General features: G+C 40.6%; 2 protein-coding genes, 1 long non-coding RNA gene and 1 other non-coding gene across 5 annotated transcripts; 2 read left to right on the plus strand and 2 right to left on the minus strand.

Moving 5' to 3' along the window:
- Positions 1-5,505: 5,505 nt before the first annotated feature.
- Positions 5,506-6,505, plus strand: LOC132087976 (uncharacterized). Its single transcript, XR_009421008.1, has 2 exons — positions 5,506-5,627; positions 5,712-6,505. It is a non-coding gene; the product is annotated as an uncharacterized LOC132087976 (long non-coding RNA).
- Positions 6,506-6,723: 218 nt separating this feature from the next.
- LOC130696861 (carboxypeptidase B-like) lies at positions 6,724-9,082 on the minus strand. Of its 2 annotated transcripts, XM_057519983.2 has the most exons (9): positions 8,862-9,082; positions 8,573-8,773; positions 8,362-8,409; positions 8,004-8,195; positions 7,779-7,910; positions 7,588-7,691; positions 7,351-7,473; positions 7,090-7,264; positions 6,724-6,993 (listed from the first exon to the last, which is right to left on the minus strand). In XM_057519983.2, exons 1-9 carry the CDS (start codon positions 9,037-9,039, stop codon positions 6,818-6,820), a joined length of 1,329 nt encoding a protein of 442 aa, XP_057375966.1. In that variant the 5' UTR covers positions 9,040-9,082; the 3' UTR covers positions 6,724-6,817. The 2 variants fall into 2 exon arrangements, with proteins under 2 accessions (XP_057375966.1, XP_057375967.1); XM_057519984.2 differs by lacking the exon at positions 8,362-8,409 and having other exon boundaries at positions 8,862-9,079.
- Positions 9,083-9,909: 827 nt separating this feature from the next.
- Trnap-agg (transfer RNA proline (anticodon AGG)) lies at positions 9,910-9,981 on the minus strand. The gene has a single exon. It is a non-coding gene; the product is annotated as a tRNA-Pro (tRNA).
- A 3,726-nt stretch (positions 9,982-13,707) lies between these two features.
- LOC130696545 (uncharacterized) lies at positions 13,708-17,833 on the plus strand. Its single transcript, XM_057519626.1, has 9 exons — positions 13,708-13,847; positions 13,947-14,076; positions 14,170-15,734; positions 15,814-15,919; positions 16,050-16,226; positions 16,324-16,721; positions 16,880-16,980; positions 17,091-17,188; positions 17,291-17,833. Exons 2-9 carry the CDS (start codon positions 13,986-13,988, stop codon positions 17,494-17,496), a joined length of 2,742 nt encoding a protein of 913 aa, XP_057375609.1. The 5' UTR covers positions 13,708-13,847; positions 13,947-13,985; the 3' UTR covers positions 17,497-17,833.
- Positions 17,834-18,791: the final 958 nt, after the last annotated feature.

The following is an 18,791-nucleotide window of genomic DNA, read 5'->3' on the forward strand; positions in this document are numbered from 1 at the left end:
CCAGCATGGCTACTGAAGAAATCGTTTCCAGTGAAAATATTGAAAACGTCGAACAAGGAACGGTCAAAGACAACGAAAAGAAATCATCTGACGATGTCGTCGCCAATGCTAACGCTATGCCCGACCGCTGGAACCCAAAAACTGTTAATGCAATTTTGAAGTTAGATGTTTTGAGCATGACGCAATTCTCCGTTGTTGGGATGGCTTATGTTTTCGCCGCTGCCCTTTTTATTTTCTTCGCTCATCGATATGGCATTGATGCACATCACGGTGATGAAGCTATTTGGGCAACATTTTGGTTGCAAAATCTAACTCTGGCGTTCCCCAGTTTTTACTGTCTTATGGTATTTAATCTGAGAAACAAGAAATTATGGTATGTATATCACAAGAAAATTTAAAAAGAAAACAAACAAATGACAGAGAAGTTGGCCGTTGGTTGGAACGATTGATTTTGGAACGATTTTTGGTGAGTTCGAATGCTCTTTGAACATCTTTGCAATGGTAAGCTTCGTAAAACAAAAGAGAATAGAAAATCCCCGTAGTCAGCCGTTTAGAAATGCGTTTTATCTGTTGCTTGTTTTTTAACATAACGCAGATGAGTGTTTGAAAAAACGCACTTCGCTAACCATTTGCAAAATAATTTTATCAAGTAAATTAAAATCTCGTTCGCTTATGGCATTGTAACACTAAATGTCCGCTTAAATTGTTCCCTGTTCTTTTAAATAACTTTCATTCAATTTTACCTAATAAATAAATTGTAAGAGACATGTGCACTTCAGCCAACTGGGGAGTGTCAAATTTCTGAATTTAATGGTTCATGTAAAGATGTCTGTGTCTAATATCAATAAAACAACATTTTTCAACTTTACCCACACAAGTTCCTATATTTATTTTTGTGAATTTTTCAAAAGTAAGCGGACAATAAAGGATAGAGGTTTAGTGCGCATCCTGCTCTCTTCCGCGATCTTTCCCATGTGCAATGTGTTACGTCCAATTGCTTGTTCCCTCCCTTATCACTAACAATTTCAGAAAACAAAGGTAAAAAGTGATTAAAAAAATATAGAGCAGCACAAAAATGACGAACGATTGATTGAATTACTCTTTTCTCATTGAGCCTAAATGCAATTCAAGACCACTCCAGCTCAAATTGCTGTTTACCTCTAGCAAGTGTCCGACTTAAACATGAAACTTAGAAACACTAACGATGGCCCGTTGCATACACGCCCGAAATTGCAGCCATTAACAGCTTTGCGCCATTAAAAACAAGCTGGGCAATCCATGCAAGGTTGATGTGCCATCTGGAAAACACCAAAATAAGAATAAGAGGCTGTCAGAAAACCTTCTTTTAAAGCAACGGGACTATGTGTTCGTGCCTTGTCGTAAAGTAACTGGGATTAAAATTCAAATTTCGAATGCACAAAAGCGAAAAACAACACTCGGAATACGAGGCGTTACGAGCGTTGTATGCTAATCAGTAACCGCTTTTACAATAGCTACAATAATACGTCCAAAGATCTTAATTGTTAACATGGCCATGATGTGGGCTAATAGCGAGGGATGGAGGAGGGGTTAAGAGATTTGTAAAATAAAAAGCAGGATTAAATGTTGATGGTTAAGCTCACGATGGCCACATCCGTCATTACGTGCAAACCAGTCACTGCCGCACTATTAATACCACCCATCAGTCTCGTCCTAATCCAGTCTCATCAGAACACCAAAAAATCCGCACATTTCAAGCACGATTATTTAGGAAGATGTAAAAGAGCCTTCTCGCATTTTCTCACAAAGTAATTCCAGTTCTAATCTGCAATGCAAGTTCAAAAACGAAGGTAACAAGTGCCACTCAGACTTCCTTGGCGCAGACTCGCACAAAAAGTAAAGGAGTGCGCGAGAGGCCTCTGTAGTACGAGAACCTGTATGAATTGGAGCAATAGTTTCAAATGGGATAAGCAACACTTTGTTTTACAACTCGTCAGAGCATTCATCTTGAGAAACGAAGGCAGTAGAATCGAACTAGTCGTAAGAGCAACAGCATAGTCGCTTTAAACGTTTCGTTTTTTCTTCCGTCAACATGAACAAGGTAATGTTTACGAAAAAAAAAAGGAACTCAAAAATCGATTATTTAGTTCTTAGTGTTTCAGTTATCTGAGATTTTGAGATTCGTTCAACGTAAATAATTAGAAAATTTTCTTTTTCATTTATAGTGTATTTCGAAAATCGACAAAAGCAGTCTGATGAGCAAAGAAGAATTTCTTCGAGAAGCGCGTAAACATTACACAACCGACCTTAACATTTTAGTAATGAGTCCAAAATGTCTCTACTGGGCTTTAGGAATGTCGATTCTCGTTTTATACATAGTGACCATTCTGCGTCATGCCCATCTCCGCAATCAGCCAACAAACGTGTTCCGATTGGCCATGGCTTTTTCCTATTTGTCATTGTTCCTCCCTGATGTAATTGATTTCATTTACTGGTTTCTATTTCCTATCAAATATGTTTGCAATGGTTACGCGCCCGTTATCGACGTACCTCCGGCGATCGTGTTTGCCAACGTGATTTTAACCCTCGTCAATTACTATTTAGCCAGTAAATTCCCCTTGTGGTATGGACGAATGATAACAGCCCGACTTGCATGGCGTGTAGTTACTATCAACTCATTGGCATGCCTGTTCTTCTCATATTTGTTTTCCTATTTCTGGCGCTGGTGAAAACATTTAGAAGTCATGGCATCGTTGTTTACGTTACTATAAATGTAGTCTTGCATTTCGTTCAATATGAGACTATCTAATTGGAAATATTTGATGTTTTAAATGTTATAAATAAACTTTAACTATACAAAACGTTTTTGGCAGATTAAAACAAAAAATAAATTTTTTGAAAATTACTTTTGTCGTTTAGTTTTCAATTCGACAATAACCTTCAAAGCTGGTATAATCAAATTTAATATACTGGTATGATTAGAACACCATATACCAGTATATTCTACTCAGCGTCCGTATCACATTTAAATCGTTAACTCGATTAATGCCCAGGAAAAAAAAAAACCATACATCTCGAATGTGAAAGAAATTTTTACAATCTGTCGTTTCTTGTAATTTGATACATCATCTCTGAATAAGACGATCAATCTCTTACTATAGCAAAACAAATCTGTCCTTCAATCTGAGGTGGCAGCAAGCACAAGAGTTAAACTCAATGAATACTTAATGCTTCAATCTGATCGTAAGAGAATATCTGCTAGCTGACCAAATGCTTCAGATGATTGTTACACAGCAAAGAGGTAGATTAAAGTTTCAGTAAAAATCAATGCGACATTGAGAAATAGAAATGATTTTAATAATGCCTCTTCCATACTCGTTTCTTATTAACGCAGATCAATGAAAGAAGACATCACTATCACAAGTAAAAAGAGAAAAACCAAAGGACTAGCTAATAGTTGCGAATTCACTAACGAATAATATGTCTAGTTACTTTCCCAAGACAATGAAGACGGACGGGATTCATCGTAATAACTCACAATCAAAAGACGATATTCTGATTCAAAAATTGGCGTTAGTCTTTCTCAATCCTCTCGTGACTCTTCGACACTTCCAGAATACTTAACCATTTTATGAACATTTACACTTGAGTGCTAGAAGGCAAAAAGCGCAAATCAAACATACTTTTTACTTCGAGAGCCTTCCTAATAATCTATATTGCATTGACAATAGAAATTGAAACCAAGATGTAAAAGTAGATTTAAGAACAATAGCACTCACGTCCTATTAGCAATTGATAATTCATGCGAGGACAGCAGATGAAGTCGACGTTAGTGATTCAAGGGCTGATCTATCGCCTATCCAACGTCTGACGTTGCACTGTAGATAATGTAGTTGGCACACGAACACAATTAAACTGTTCACTGCGGCGTAGAAGACACCAACGTTAAGACTAACTTTTGTACCACGCAACGCAAACACCTTAACGACCACTGTCCAACAGGTGAATAGCAAATCAAAAAGTGAAAAGGGCTGCCAAGGTGACACCAAGTTCGCCCTTCAGCACGTGGAACAAAAAGGACGAAAGGAAAATTCTAACCCTACCCACTTTATCTACGCCTTCCTATGCCTGTAAGGTAAATTTCAAGGGTATACAAGGTAGGCGGATTTATTTCGCTTTAAATTTTTCTTTTATCACGGACGTTTTTGTATGTCCTTGTCTTCGATTGCAACGATAGATCTCATTCAACTAGAATGCGCGCCTCTCGTAATGCTTTCACCGCTTTTACTCGGATTTAAATTCGATAATTCACGGTGGGCCTGGCGTGAAATGCATCCCCTTTTTTCGATGTAAAACAATTATTTTAGATATATCCTTTGAACACAAAAAGAATCTACGCCAAAGAGAGCATTCAATTAAACTGCCAGTGGAAATTCACTTACTGGTGTCTAATGGTCTTGATTGTAAAAAAGTGCAAAACGAAAAGAACTGACGTTATATCCTTGGGAGTTACTCGACATCGGGCAGCATCATAGTTGATTTGAAATTCATTAGTTGCTGGTTCGAAAAGCCAATGCTACTGCTGTAAAAGACGTATAGCTGAGATGCAATAATGGACCAAACATCAATTATGTTGATTTGAATAATTAAACGACGTATCGCGGGACAAGCAACAGATTTGGGAACGGTTGGTGTTTGTTTGACAGTTCCTGTCCAAATTTGAGTGCTCAATAAAATCAAACTCATATTATTGGCATACATTTACCCTAAATCCGCACATGACCCCTTAGTTCATTTGCATCTGCATGGAGGGCTTAATGTTGAAAAGCATCAGTACACAGTTTCCGGCTGCTTAATCCCGTTTGGTAAGGTTCGTAGTTGTATACATAGACCCATTAAACAAAAAGTGCCTTGGTTGATGACAACTCTTTGAACTCTTAGAATTGACAATCTTAATTCTAAGCAGGATCTACTTTGCATTTCGAGAAACGATAACAAATGAAGTGGCAAACTTTTTAATCCAGGGAGTTTACAGCCTACTAACGATGGCAGAGATGGTTAGCAATCGTATCGATCATGCGTTTACAGCACTTGGGACATAGATAACCATTCGATTATGTACACCCCAGAAAAAAAGAACCAAGAAGTCAGTTTATAATGGATACAAAAGACAAACAAGAGATCGGGTAAACGTTCGCCGTGCATTTGTGGATATAGATTCACCCAATGCGCAAACTCCATGGAAAGACCTGGGCTAACAACGCGTCTCAACATGTTAACTGTGCCAGCGAGTCTATATAAAGAGAACAAAAACATAGCAACGGACCACTTTCCTCGGAAGAAAGTTCCAAAAGGAGATGACATCCAGATTTCAAATGTAAGAGGGAAAAATCAACTAGCCAACTCTCAACAAATTCCTTCTATACTTCAAATTTGCCCGTGACCTCACCGTTCGGTAAGCCATGAATTAATCTCCTTACATATCTATCGTCCAACTCAGATCATCCAATTCAACTATCGTTACATTTAGTTCCATTAAAAAAAAAAAATCACCTGATTTGATTGCATTATGAAGATATCCACTTGTAACGGAGAAGACGATGTTGCTTGTGCATCCGATATCGAACTGAATAATCTGCTGACTTTAGGTAACTTCTTCCTTTCTTTTATGGCTTTCATGCTCTTTAACTGTGCAGTATATGATTTACTAATCTTAGACATAACAATCTTAGCCATTTTGTTTATGACGTGTACCACGATCAACATAGCTGCTTTCTTGTACGAGAGACATGATTACGATGAATCCGAAGAAGTTGATCCATCCACTTCCATGGCTACTGGATGCGAAGACACTGCAACCAGCGAGAGGATCGAAACGATGGAACGAAACAAAATCAGCCCAAAATGAAGAAGAGTCACATTGCATGACGACTGTTGACGATGATCCACTCAACGCTATGCCCAACTGTTGGTACAAGGTTATTGCTAAGGCAATCCGAACAGGAGATACGTTAATTATTGTGTTGTTTACACTCGTTTCGGTGGCTTATAGTTTAATTGCTAGTCTTCTTCTTCTCTTTGGTTATCGATACGTTACCGGTCCGTACGAAACCAATCCGTTTAGCTGGATGACACCTTTTATAGAAGGATTGAGTAGCGTGTTTCCACTTGTTTATGGCCCTATGGTGTTTCTTATGGTAAATAAGGAAGCACTGTACCCGTCTCGAAAGAAAATTAAAAACGATTAATTGAGATTTCGGATATTGTGAATGAGATTTCAACGGAGAAGTTTCAATGATGACCATCTTATAAAAACACGATGAGATGTGGCGGAGACATAAGATAAAAACAATAGATGATTGCCTAGAATTGTGTTTTACCTTTTTGATGTTTCAATTACACGCCCACTAATCATTCCCATGTTTGCATTCACCACCCTTGTCGTTCGTGTACGATTAACCGCTTGTAACATGTAAATTGTTTGAGAAGACTAATTACAAAGATAAGAGTTAATTCAACATGCAAATCACGCGTAATTTTAAACAATTACCTTATAGCTGTTTGCAAAGACACTGAAATTCGAAAGGCGACTATAAGACCACATATTATTCTCTTATTAAGTGTTGTCAATCTTAGCCAAACCTATTTTGCATGTATGGTAAGTTTCCTCCGTGAAGATCAATCGCCCAAACGCAGAGTGCCATCAATAGTTTTTACATTCAAATCAAATCGTTTAGTCAAGACTGCAGCATCCAAGCGTTGTATTTCGATAACTTAAACAAAACTAGAGACGAAACGGAAATTTGAACAATAAATCAATCTTGCTAATCTAATGACGTTAAACTTTGATGGTGGCCACTTTATCGGCAAAGACCTCGAGCGCCGGGAAGAAATCTTCGCACACGGGTTGAATAAACGAAGCGGGCAGAATGAATCCGTAGTTGCCCGTATCGGCCAGCTCGACTGTGTAGCTGTACTTGATACCGATAGATTTCGCCCAGTCATCCGAGCCGCCTGAATGTCGAAGAATTCCCCCCCAAAAAATGTTTCGTTTAATTAAAAAAAAAAAATAGGTCCCTCATTGTTTACATGCATTTTTTGAAATTGTACCTGCAGCTGGATAGAGAAGGTCAGCCGAATTGCCAACGGTATATTTGTAGCGGCGGAATTTAGAAGCGGCCGCTTGAGCGAGATCTCGCATCTCATTATAATCAGCTGGATATTCAACGGCATAACCCCATGGAATCAGGAAGTATTGACCGTAGCTATGCAAAGTCAGGTAAACCTATTTTGTTTGTTATTTAACAACGTCAAATAAAAATCAAATGGTTAGTAAACAAGGTCAACGTGTAGGAAGATGAAGTTGTTTACTTGAATTTGATTGGCTTTTCCGCTGATGAAATTCGAAACGGCGCGCGTTTCTGGCTCCGAAAAGGCGTTGCCCCCGTGATAAATTTCCGAACACTTATCTCGACTCGTTCCCTTACCGCCCCACTTGAAATGCGGAAAACAAACATTGCGAAATAAAATTTAAAAACCAACTAATTAGCAATGCCAAAAGAAACACAAAACAGGTCAGCTGCAAAACGATTAACAATAGGAGTTCACCTGGTAACCGAAATTACGATTGGGATCGGCGCCTCGGCAACGTGACCCGGTCATCGAACGAGTTTTGCGCCACAGGCGATTATTGGCGTGGGTATATTCGTAACCTAATTATTAACATGAAGCAATGTCGATTTTGTATAAAATTGAGCTTTAAAAAAAAAAAAAAGAGAATTCAAATTCATTGCATTTACCGTCGGGATTCATGACGGGCATAATGTACCAATCGACATTGCGCAACAGCCTCTCGTTATCGGCTACCTCCACTAACTGTTGAATAATATAGGTGGCCACTGCTGGCGAAATCCATTCTCGAGCGTGAATCCCTTTTTTTTTTTTAAAGAAACAAAAATTCGTTTTTCCCATTTTAAGGTTGAAATGTGATATTATGAAAATGTTTTTGTGTGTTGTTATTCTACCTCCGTCTATCCAAATGGCAGGTTTGCTACCGGACGATGAGGAAGAAATGCGAACAACGTAAAGCGGACGACCTTCGAACGAACTGCCGATGCTGACTAGCTGAACGAGCCTCGGATACGAGTCGGCCAAGTAATTTAAATACCCGTAAATATCTTCCACACGATGATAACTATTCCAGTCCATTCGATGGCCTGGGCACGTACACAAACAGGATCAAACTGACGAGTTGGATTTTAAGACACGTGTTTTTTTTTTTTTCCGTGACTGTTGTACAGCTTTTTTGAGATCAACTCAAAAGCTGTTTTTCTTTTGTTTTTGTTTAGGAAATTGTTGAAATGTTAGTAAAACGATCCTCACCGGGAATGAAAGAAATAAAGGCAGCCATATACCGCTTAAAACGAGCCGCTGATTTGTTTAGAAAAAAACAAACAAATCGATGCAAGAAAAAAAAAGAAACAAAACAAAAATAACCGGAAGCCATTGTTAGTTAGAGGAAATGCAACAGGGCCGAATAGTTTTTTTTTTTTTTTTTTTTATATCAAAAAGAAATGTTTGAAAAAAATTTTACTGAATCGATTTTCGAATTCGGTGCCGCTGTCGGTGATGTTGGGATTTTCGTTGTTGATCTCCGTCTGCATGTCGGCGATCTTCACTTCGTAGGGGATTTGCGCATCGGCCAATCGCAATTTCAATTCCGTCTGGAAATCAGGTGATATTAAAAGATCCACCGGACTGTTGTCCGATCTGCGTTCTCTCCACACTTCCAGTTCTATCCGTTTTTTTTTTTTTTTTTTTGTTGTTGTTAACAAGACGATCAATAAACCTCGGACGATGTTAACATTTAGTAATCTCATTACCGTAATCTTGTCGGATTTTCAAGAGGAATTCACGTTCTGTCGCGTTGCGAGGCGTGGCCGACCACAGCTGAAAGCCAGAATACGAAACGACATCTTCCATCCATGGCTGATCTTGCGGTGCCGTTTGGCCAGCGACGAACACACAACTGAAGACGGCAATGGCCAGCAATAAAGTCATGGCTCTTCTTTTGTTTTTGTTTTTTCCCCTAAATTATATTCGGAGACGAGTGTTTGGGACAACTCCGATCGTCGCCACTGCTCAAACAGTTATACTGCCTCTTCTTAAACTGGCCAACCAGTATTTATAAAGTTTCCCTGCAGCGTGCGAGAGCAAAAAAAACAAGATGACCCACATGGATAAGGGGGAGGCACCACTTGGTATCTTGGCCTTTTTATTTTACTTTACTTTGTATGTATTTTTCTTTTCTGGGTTGGTCTCTACTTCCGCATTTGAATATCGGTTTGCTAAATGGATCGGTTAATTGCTGGATTTCCAAACATGAACTTCGTTCGTTCTCTTTCGTAATGAATCATTTAAAGAAAAACGGTTTAATCTTCAGGAGTGTTTCAATTATTCCTGGAAATGAAGAAACTTTGATTGGTGTAGGGTTCTGTCCTTGAAAAAAGCAAAACAAAGTGGGATCGCACCACGGAATTCCCAATATCCGTTTCGGTTAAACTGCTGCTTCTAATTGTATTTGGTAAATCAAAAAGGCAATATGACGTTTCCTGCTGATCGAGATCAAGACGGACGTTCGGCCAGCTATAATTGGAATGGGCAAGGGAGGGAACCTTTTTGTTTTTTTAAAGTTTACGTCTTAACTTCATAACTTAGTGGGCTTACGCTTAAAGCGGGAATGGTATTAATAATAATGTAATATTTGAAAATACTTGCGTTTACATGCACTTGTTACGAGTAGGTCTCTCGCATGGCATTGCCATTGTTATGCAGATTTCTCTCTTCCTTTTATTACGCCGGTGAAACGTATCGTGATGGGGTTAAACTTAATCTAATTTAGATTAATTAACCAAAAAAAAATTAATCGTCGGGCTCGGCCGGGATTTGAACCCGGGACCTCTCGCACCCTAAGCGAGAATCATACCCCTAGACCACCGAGCCGATGTTATTCACATCAAAAACTAAGAAGCAATCGTTGTCAAGCGATCAACAAGTTCCATCAACTCGTTTAATTAAATAAGTTCGTAGCTTGACTTTAACCCTCTTATTCAATGTGACAACGGGCACATTTCTACCGAAATATACCAATAAAAAACGCCTAATCGAAGATCAAAATATAGTTGATGATGGCGTTCGTGCTAAGTTGCTCCGTTCGTGAAGACAAGCCATATGTGTGCGGACGCGTCTTGACACGCTTTCTTTCACGAAATGAAAAGCCACGTAGTTTCAATAGCGTCCAACAGATGTCCACGTTCACTTTAATGCGCGCAGCAGGTATTTTTCTCTGCTGGCTATTTTTATTATCAATTTTTTATAGCACTGTATTTTTATTACCTCATTTTTATATCGTATTTTTATTTTGGCTGCCCGTCGGCGCTGAGCAGATATTCAAAGCCAATCGTGAGCGGGCTCGCAGGAATGTATAATCCAAAAGAGATGGGCACTCGTAATCGCTTGTGCGGTCGTTTCTTTACCTTTACGCTGAAGACGATTCATAAAGGGAGGGTTGGAAAGAAGAGCATTTCATGTAATTTCGCTGTCGACCTTGGCAGCGGTTCTTATCCCCTCTTGGAAGGTAAAAAAAAAAAAAACTTACCTTAATTACAAACAAAAAAAAACTGTTTACTTGTTTAGTTTCCGGTTTCCTTTGTTCTTTCTCCCAATTTCATTTTATTTTTTGCCATTGTCGTTTGCTCCGATTCTTCCTTTCATATTTCTCAACTAGTTCGGGTTTCAGGTGAATTAAGTCGTCCCGGCACACGAACGTTGGCTTCCGTGACCGGTTGCAAATTACAAGAGAACGACGCACGCCCTCGAGCGAAATTCGCACCGAATCCAACGGGGTCATTTGGTTGTGAACAGCTTCCCTTAGATGGTATATTGCAATCGTAGGGAAACACGTCTAGCGGGAAAAAAAAAAAAAAATAAAATAAATAAATAAGCGGAATGCTGTGAATGGAATCGGGCCATCCATTTAGCTCATCTGCCGTTGTGTTTTAAATTAAACTTATATACGCTAATGAAGCCGTGTTACACCTGATGCAGGTTCAACTTAAATTGGATTTTATTAACAACATTTTTTTTTTTCAATGGCATATAAGATCAGATTTCAGGAGAATAAAAGAAAGACGATTAAGAACATTTCTTTAATGACTTTGACGGGATTTACGGTCGGATGCTTTGACATTGCGCAATCACGGACGCCTGGTAAGAAGAAAACGAGGACAGTCAAAGCCACTCTGCGCAAAAAAAATATCGTCAGGTAGGTCGAGGTCGATGCACTCAGGCCAACGAATAAAATTTGAATATTTTAAATGGGGACCTTCGCTGTTTGTGGGAGAAAAATATTTTGATAAGTTCTATCAATGAAATCGATAGACGGAGTAAGTATGTATGTAAGAATAATAACATTCTCAGTGTCAGTCGCAAAGCCGAGTGTTAAGGCATCAATTGGGCAAGAGTTTGCAAGGCCTGCCGGCGCGACTTCCGATGGTCGAACGTCCTTCATCGCGGTTTGTCGTGAACAAATATGACGCAAGCTTCGAAACATAGAATTTAATTTTTTTTTTTTTTTTTTCAAAAATAAATAAATAAAAAATAGATATGATCGCTCGTGAGGCTACGAATAGTTAAAATGCCCGTGATTGTGAAACATGTCTGACACAAACGAAGTTTTTTTTTTTTACGCAAACGCAGAATAAATGCAACAAGGACGGCGTGATTATCTTCGTCAAACGCGATGATGATGACATTTTCCCAGCACGTTTCAAATTTCCTTTCTTTTTTAAATTAAAATTTGAAGCAATGCATTATGTGCGTAAGAAAAACACAGGCCATGGGAATAGTCAATTTGACAAAGGTGAATCAACACACGCCACCTTCGTCCCTGCATTTTTTTTTTTGAATCGTCAGCGCGACTGAGAAAAATAAATAAATAGGCATTTAAAAAAAAAAACGAAAAGAAAGAAGATTATTTCAGTACATATATATATTTTTTTTTTAAGTAAAAATAAAACGTGTAATACATTGTGTTCAAAAGGAAAATGAAGGACACGTAAGACTGCGATGATTGCGTCCGACGACTGGCTTTTGAACCTGCAAGCTCGATGCATTATACACCGAGATAGGCAGAACACGATTGGGGGAGGTGGGGGGGCACATACACAAACATAAAAAAGAAAAAAAAAAAAAAGACTTGCGATGGATGAGCCAACCCGAAAAAGGTAAGGGGAAAAAGAAAAAAAAAGAAAAAAAAACCCAAACAAAAGACTGTGGCAAGTGAAACGAGCTCAGGTGGGTTCGCTTTCATGTAGACGCGTAATAATATATTGTATCTATATATTCAAGGGGGTAATACCACTAGGTCGGCCTTGAACTCTGACTCAGGTAAAAAAAAATGAAAAAAAAAAAAAAAACAGAAGAACATCGGAATAATAATAATAATAATAAAGAATTTTTCCCTTTTTTTAAACATGAAAGATGGTTCCCTGCCTATCTGGTTATGTTTAGAAATTTCTCCCTATTCATTTGTTTTTAACGACTGACACGAGTAGCATATAGGCAGGTAAAAACAAAAGAACTGAGAGAGAGAGAGAGAGAGAGTGAGTCGAAAATATATTTTTTAAAATAAATAAATTGAAAGAAAAACGACCATCATTAAGAGAACGCAGATGTTTCTTTGGTAGTCCCGTGATAAGCTTTTGATTGTCCGCCACAGACGTTGCGTGATGAAATTATGCATAATGATTTTTTGTCAATTGAGCAGTGCGTTGACCCTTGGAATGTTTTCATTTACAGGTTCGTTCATTTTTCTTTCTTTCATTGAATGACAAAGAAAAGCCAACATTTTTCAAAACGAAAACCAACGGAGAAAGATGAACAACTGCCATTAATATAAAGGTGACCCGCTAGCCATGGTTTTTTTTTTTTTTACACCGTAATGAAAATGGAAGACGAAACACTCGAGGGATGGAAAATATTAAAAATGGAAGGGGGAGGAGGGGGGGGGCCTTCCCCTTCTATTTTGTTTCATTACACATTTTTTGTTTTTTTACGGAAGAAAAACGGAAGACGAGTCGCTTCAGGGTGAGCGGTGCAAGGTAGACGCAATCATTTGTGTAACAAACGCGCATTTTTCATTTTTTTTTTTCTTCCTCCCCCCCCCCCCCCCCTCTTCTTTAAAAAAAAAAAAAAAAATTGTTCCAGTCAATTATCCGGACAGAAGTATATAGTGGAGGAGGCGGAGGAGGGGACGACCGACGGCGCCCTGGTCTTCACATAAACCGCAATTGCAGCCGCTTTGGTCTGGGTCCGCGGCCATTGGTCACGAAATCCGCTGGAGGAGACCTTGAAAAGGCCGCAGTGAAAACAAAAGTTTTTTTTCTTTTTTTTTTTTCTTAACATCCTCCCAGGACCGCCTTCCAAACACCCGACGATCCCTCTCGATTACCCCCCCCCCCCTCTCAGCTAGACCAACCCTATTTCTCCTCCCACTAAAAAAAAAAAAAAAAAGAAATGAAAATGAAAACAAAAGCTCGCTGACTCCGCCACCTCCGCCGTTCGCTGCCGGCTCTAACTCCGCTAACAAGAGAGGGGCAAAAAAAAAAAAGGGACGTGCTGGAAGATTTGAAGAAGAACCAGCACCAGACGCAAACTCGTCTTCAGTCCACTGAGTACCGATGGTCAGTACCAGTCCGACACATTTCGGCTGTCCAACTTTCGTTTTTCAAATTTTCCGTCCCGTTTTTTTTTAAGACGTCGAATCCAAAGTTGTTGTTTCATTACGTGATTTTTGATTGACTTACAAGGTGAGTTTATACTCAATGAATTTCTATTTATTCATTCATTTTTTTTTTCCCGTTTAACTAACGTATCTGTTTTCGATTTATTTATTTTTAAATTGCAAGTTGATTCAAAGTGTCCACGTTTCACCATCGAAAGCCACGATGTCCGGCCGAATTGTCTACGTGATGGCTCTGCTTTTATGCGTGCCGTTCTCATCGGCCGCTCCAGCCGACATCGGTGCATTCTTATCAGGTAACTTAAAAATTTTTAAAAATTGATTACATTTTAAAGTGTTTAATGTGTGTGTGCGTTCAATTTCCTTTTTTTTTTTGTTTTGTTTTAAAGACACGACTCAATTAGTGACCGAACTGATCGAAACGGCCACTGATTCCCAACCGGAATCTTCGACGGATGTCACCGCGGCTGAACTGATAGACGCCGTGACGCTGGAACCTGCGCAACCGACGACCGAACTCGACCTGGAAGCCGTGATTATCGATTTAGGGGTGGACCGATTAGCGCAGAAAGATCCGGCCATCGATTTGAAAATCGAAATTCCCGCGTTGGGAAACGATGAGATTCAAACGACCACCGACGTCGCTCAAAGCGATGACATCTCAACGGACATCCCGTCAGATGCCGGAGATGCTCCGCACGATGCTGCTCATGTAATTCATGAGAAAGTCGAAGCCATCGCGCAATCTGATGATCATCAAACGACGTTGAGCGATGAAGGAGCTCCGTCTACCGAAGCGGCAACATCGCAGCCGGAAGCGGCCGTTGAGGATGTCGGTTCGAAAATCGAATCAAAGAATCAGACAAAGGAAGCGATTCCCGCGGTCATCCTGGCCGATCCTGAAGATGCCCCTATCGAAACGACCACATTAACACGTGAAAAGGTCGAACTCGCATCTGATTCCGATGATTCGGAAACGACGGAAAGCGTAGCCTCGTTAGAAGAGGCTTCTTCAAGCGAAACGGCCACCGGACGACCGGAAGCCGATTCGGAAATTGGCGTCAATTTGAAGGCCGACTTTAAGAACCCGGCGGAAGAGCGCGATGAAAACACGGAGGTCGTCACCGGTGGCGCTACCGTCCAACCAGAATTCGACGTCACGGAACAAAGCGAATCTGTTCCAGTCGCGTTGAAAAACGATGCGGAAACGACGGAATCATCCGGTCCGACATCCCTGCCATTAGCGGACGAACTCGGGACGCCGTCCATCAACGAAGACGTGACCGAAAGCGCGTTCCAGTCGACCGATCCCGGCACCGATGCCATCGACACGCCCAGCGACGATGAGATCGTGCGGATGGAGCCGCAATTGGTCAAGATCTTCGATCCAAGCGTCGACGTCGAGGCCACCACTTTCTTGGCGGAGGCCAATTTGCAAACGGATGCGGAAGGTGACGCAACGACGGAATCTTTCCATCAGGCGGACTTGGTCGATGATGTCAAAATCGAAGGGGACGAGGAGGCCTTGACAACCACCGGCGAATCGGTCAGTGTGACGTTCGAAATTGGAACCGAATCCGGAACAGAATTGGCCACCGAGTCCGGCACGGAATTAACGAGCCACATCGACACGACGGCCTTGCCGGTCAGTGTGAAATTAGCCACACCTGGCGGTCCGGCCGCATCCGCTGCCGTTAGCAAAAGACGTAGTTACAAAGGCTACAAGGTCTATCGTGTTATCCTGCCCACCGAGGAATCCGTCCGTCGGATTCTATCCATGGAAGATGAACCGGGCGTGGAATTCTGGGCCGATCCACGGCTCCTGTTGCGGCCGAGGGGCCTCTTCGTCACATCGGCCGCTGACGTCATGGTGGCTCCTCAAATCGTGCCCGAAATCGAGTCCGTCTTCCGCCAAGCCCGCCTCACTTACACCGTCCTCATCGACGATGTTCATGTAAATGAATTCCGTTTAATTTGTTTGTTTTTTTATTTGACGTGTAATTTTTAAATTTGAACAAAAAACAAACAAACAGATGTCCATCGCTAAAGAGAATCCTGTCGGTCCGTCTTTCGCTCGAAGTCAAACCGGTCCTAGCGGTCAGCACCGGTTGACCTGGGACCGTTATCACCGTTTATCAGGTAAAAACAAACAAAACAAACAAATGAATAATAATAACATACACACACACACACACACAAAAAAAAAAAACGAATGTTCAATGACCTCCATCGTTCTTCTTCCGAATGGAATGCTTCAAATCAAAAATAGATATCAACAGCTACGTGGAATATTTAAAAGAAGCGCATCCCGATTGGATCGAAGTGATGCCCATCGGGAAGAGCAGCCAAGGCCGTCCGATTCACGTCATCAAACTGAGCCGCAGTAGCAGTCGCCAACCGGATGCAGTGGAAAGCAGCCAAAAGAAAGCCATCCTAATCGACGCAGGTGCGCTCACCCTCCCCCCCCCCTCGTCCCTCTCCCCCCTCCCCATCTTGAAATATATGAGATGAAATGTTTATGATTTTTGGGGGTTTGCCGATAGGTATTCATGCCAATGAGTGGATCACGCCGGCCGCGCTGACTTGGATGGTCAATGAACTGGTGGAGAACGCCGACTCTTACAGTTGCATCTTGGACCGATTTGATTGGTATTTTGTACCCATGGTCAATCCGGATGGCTACGAGTACTCGCACTCGGTTGACCGGATGTGGCGGAAAACGCGACGCAACTATACGTCCAACTTGGTCCGCTCCAGCGCTCGCAAACTCCGCGTCGACTCGGACGACGAGCAATGTGTCGGCGCCGATATCAACCGCAATTTCGAGTTCCACTGGCGTAAAGGTGGCAGTTCCAGCAATGTCTGCTCGCCGGCCTTTGCTGGCGTCAAGCCGTTCAGCGAGCCGGAATCCCGCGCTTTGGCTAATTTCATGCTCAAACAGGTACAAGAAAACGATACGCTACGTATGAGATAAGCACCGACTCGTAACGGTCAATCACACGATAAAGCGTTTCGGGTCACGACGTGACTTGGAACTGTAAAAAAAACTAACTAGCCAGATGGTCAATCTTGATAATTTTTGTTTTGAAATCCCTCCAGCGTTCCAGGCTGGCCATGTACATCTCGTTGCACTCGTATTCGCAAATGTGGCTGCTGCCGTGGGGTTTCGCAGAAGCCCGCCCCGAAGATTTCAGTGAACTGTAAGAGTTAATTCGAAATGTCCTGGAACAACACTCAATCAGCCCAAACTGACGTTTTACATCAAATTTGAATTTCGAATTTTTTTTTTTTGTTTCTTTGTTTGTTAAAGGTATTCTTTGGCTAAAATCGGAGCTAGGGCTTTGCAGAGGACGCATAATACGTCGTATCTCATCGGCAGCGTTCCAGACCTTCTCGCTTTAGCGTCAGGTAAAGAAACTTTAAATGCCAAATGAAAACAAAAACAAAAACACAATTGCTTTCGAAATCGATTGAGCTGTTTTGAAATGATTGAAATGATTTCTGTGGTAGGCACGAGCCAAGATTGGGCGAAAGGTGTGGCCGGTGTTCGATACTCGTACACGCTGGAAATGCGGGACGCCGGCGTGAGAGGAATGATCCTTCCGGCCCAGCAGATCGTCCCGACGGCAGAAGAGACTTGGGCCGGAATCTACGCCGCCTCTATCGAATTGGCGCATCGCCTCTACCAACACTTACCATCCTGTTCGCCATTTTAATTTTTTGTTTTCTTGTAATTTGAATGTGACATTTTTTGTTTTTTATTTTTAATAATTCGGTATTCGTTGAGGAATCCTAATTCTGCTAAAAAAATTTTTTTTTTTAAATCTGCTTCCTATTTTCTGTTAATTTTTTATTTTTGATTCGGTTTTGTTTTGTTTTGCGTTCAAATTGCCCGCGCTCTGTGTTTGTTATTTTTTTTTTTTTTTAACATGGTTTGTGTTGTACGTGGTGTTTTGCACGGCATTGACTTTCACGTCCGGTTTACGTTCTCTGTCTGTTTAATGGAGGGGGGCTCCATTAAATGTGTGTCAAAAATAAAAATGCAAAGCAAGACGTGTTTTGAAAAACTCATTTTTCGTAATTCCCCCATTAGCCCAAAACAAACAAACAAACAGAAACAGTTGGCTAAAACTAGTTTCGATTGCAATCCAAAACTCGCCATCTCGCAATGGGGTCTGACGACGTGCAATCAAATGAATCATTATGAAAAAGAAAGATGTCTGTCATAAAAAAAAAAAAATCTCCATTACTTGTCATCTTTCACGTCTCTTAATTTTTACTTTGTATTCCGATCCTTTTGTTTGAGGTGCATCACCTTTTAATCGCCCAATGGGGGTCCGAGATATCACATCACCTTTGGCCTCAAGGTGTCCTTTCATTTTGCTTGCAGGTGAAGAGATGTATTTTCTTTTCAAGAATTGCGTCATTAACAGCGACGCCTCGGACGATGATTTACATTTCGTTTAAAAAAAAAAAATAAAATTCTACCTTAAATTTAAAAAAAAAAAAGAGATAAGACTTTCATTTTTCTTTTTTTTTTTTTCACGAAGAAGAAGATGAAGATGAGGGACCTTGAAATCAAAGGTTTTCTGGCTTCCATTGGTTCCACTGGCGCTGTGACTCCCACGGACCAACAACAAACAATACAGACTATGCTTTAAAAATAAATAAAAAATGAAAAGTGCTGACTGTTTTCTTTTGGTTTCGTCCTTCTAACCATTCGGCAAGTCTCTTTTGAAATACGAAAGAATAAGAAAAGCCTATTCTTTTCTTTACTGTCACCTTTCCAGGTGGGGTGGCTGGTGTAAATAGGCTTTACAAAACAAACAAAAGGCTGAGGGAGCGTCACATACAACGAAAAAGAACAAAAAAAAAAAATAAAATAAAATTCTAAAAAGGAATAAAAATGTACATCTACAACGTGATAATAATCAGAAGAACAAAATTCAAACAGATAAAACAGAAGAGCTGAAATCGTTGTGTGTTTTTTTTTTCTTTTTCTTTTTTATAA

This window comes from Daphnia carinata, chromosome 5, assembly GCF_022539665.2.
Source record: "Daphnia carinata strain CSIRO-1 chromosome 5, CSIRO_AGI_Dcar_HiC_V3, whole genome shotgun sequence".
Taxonomy (NCBI): domain Eukaryota; kingdom Metazoa; phylum Arthropoda; class Branchiopoda; order Diplostraca; family Daphniidae; genus Daphnia; species Daphnia carinata.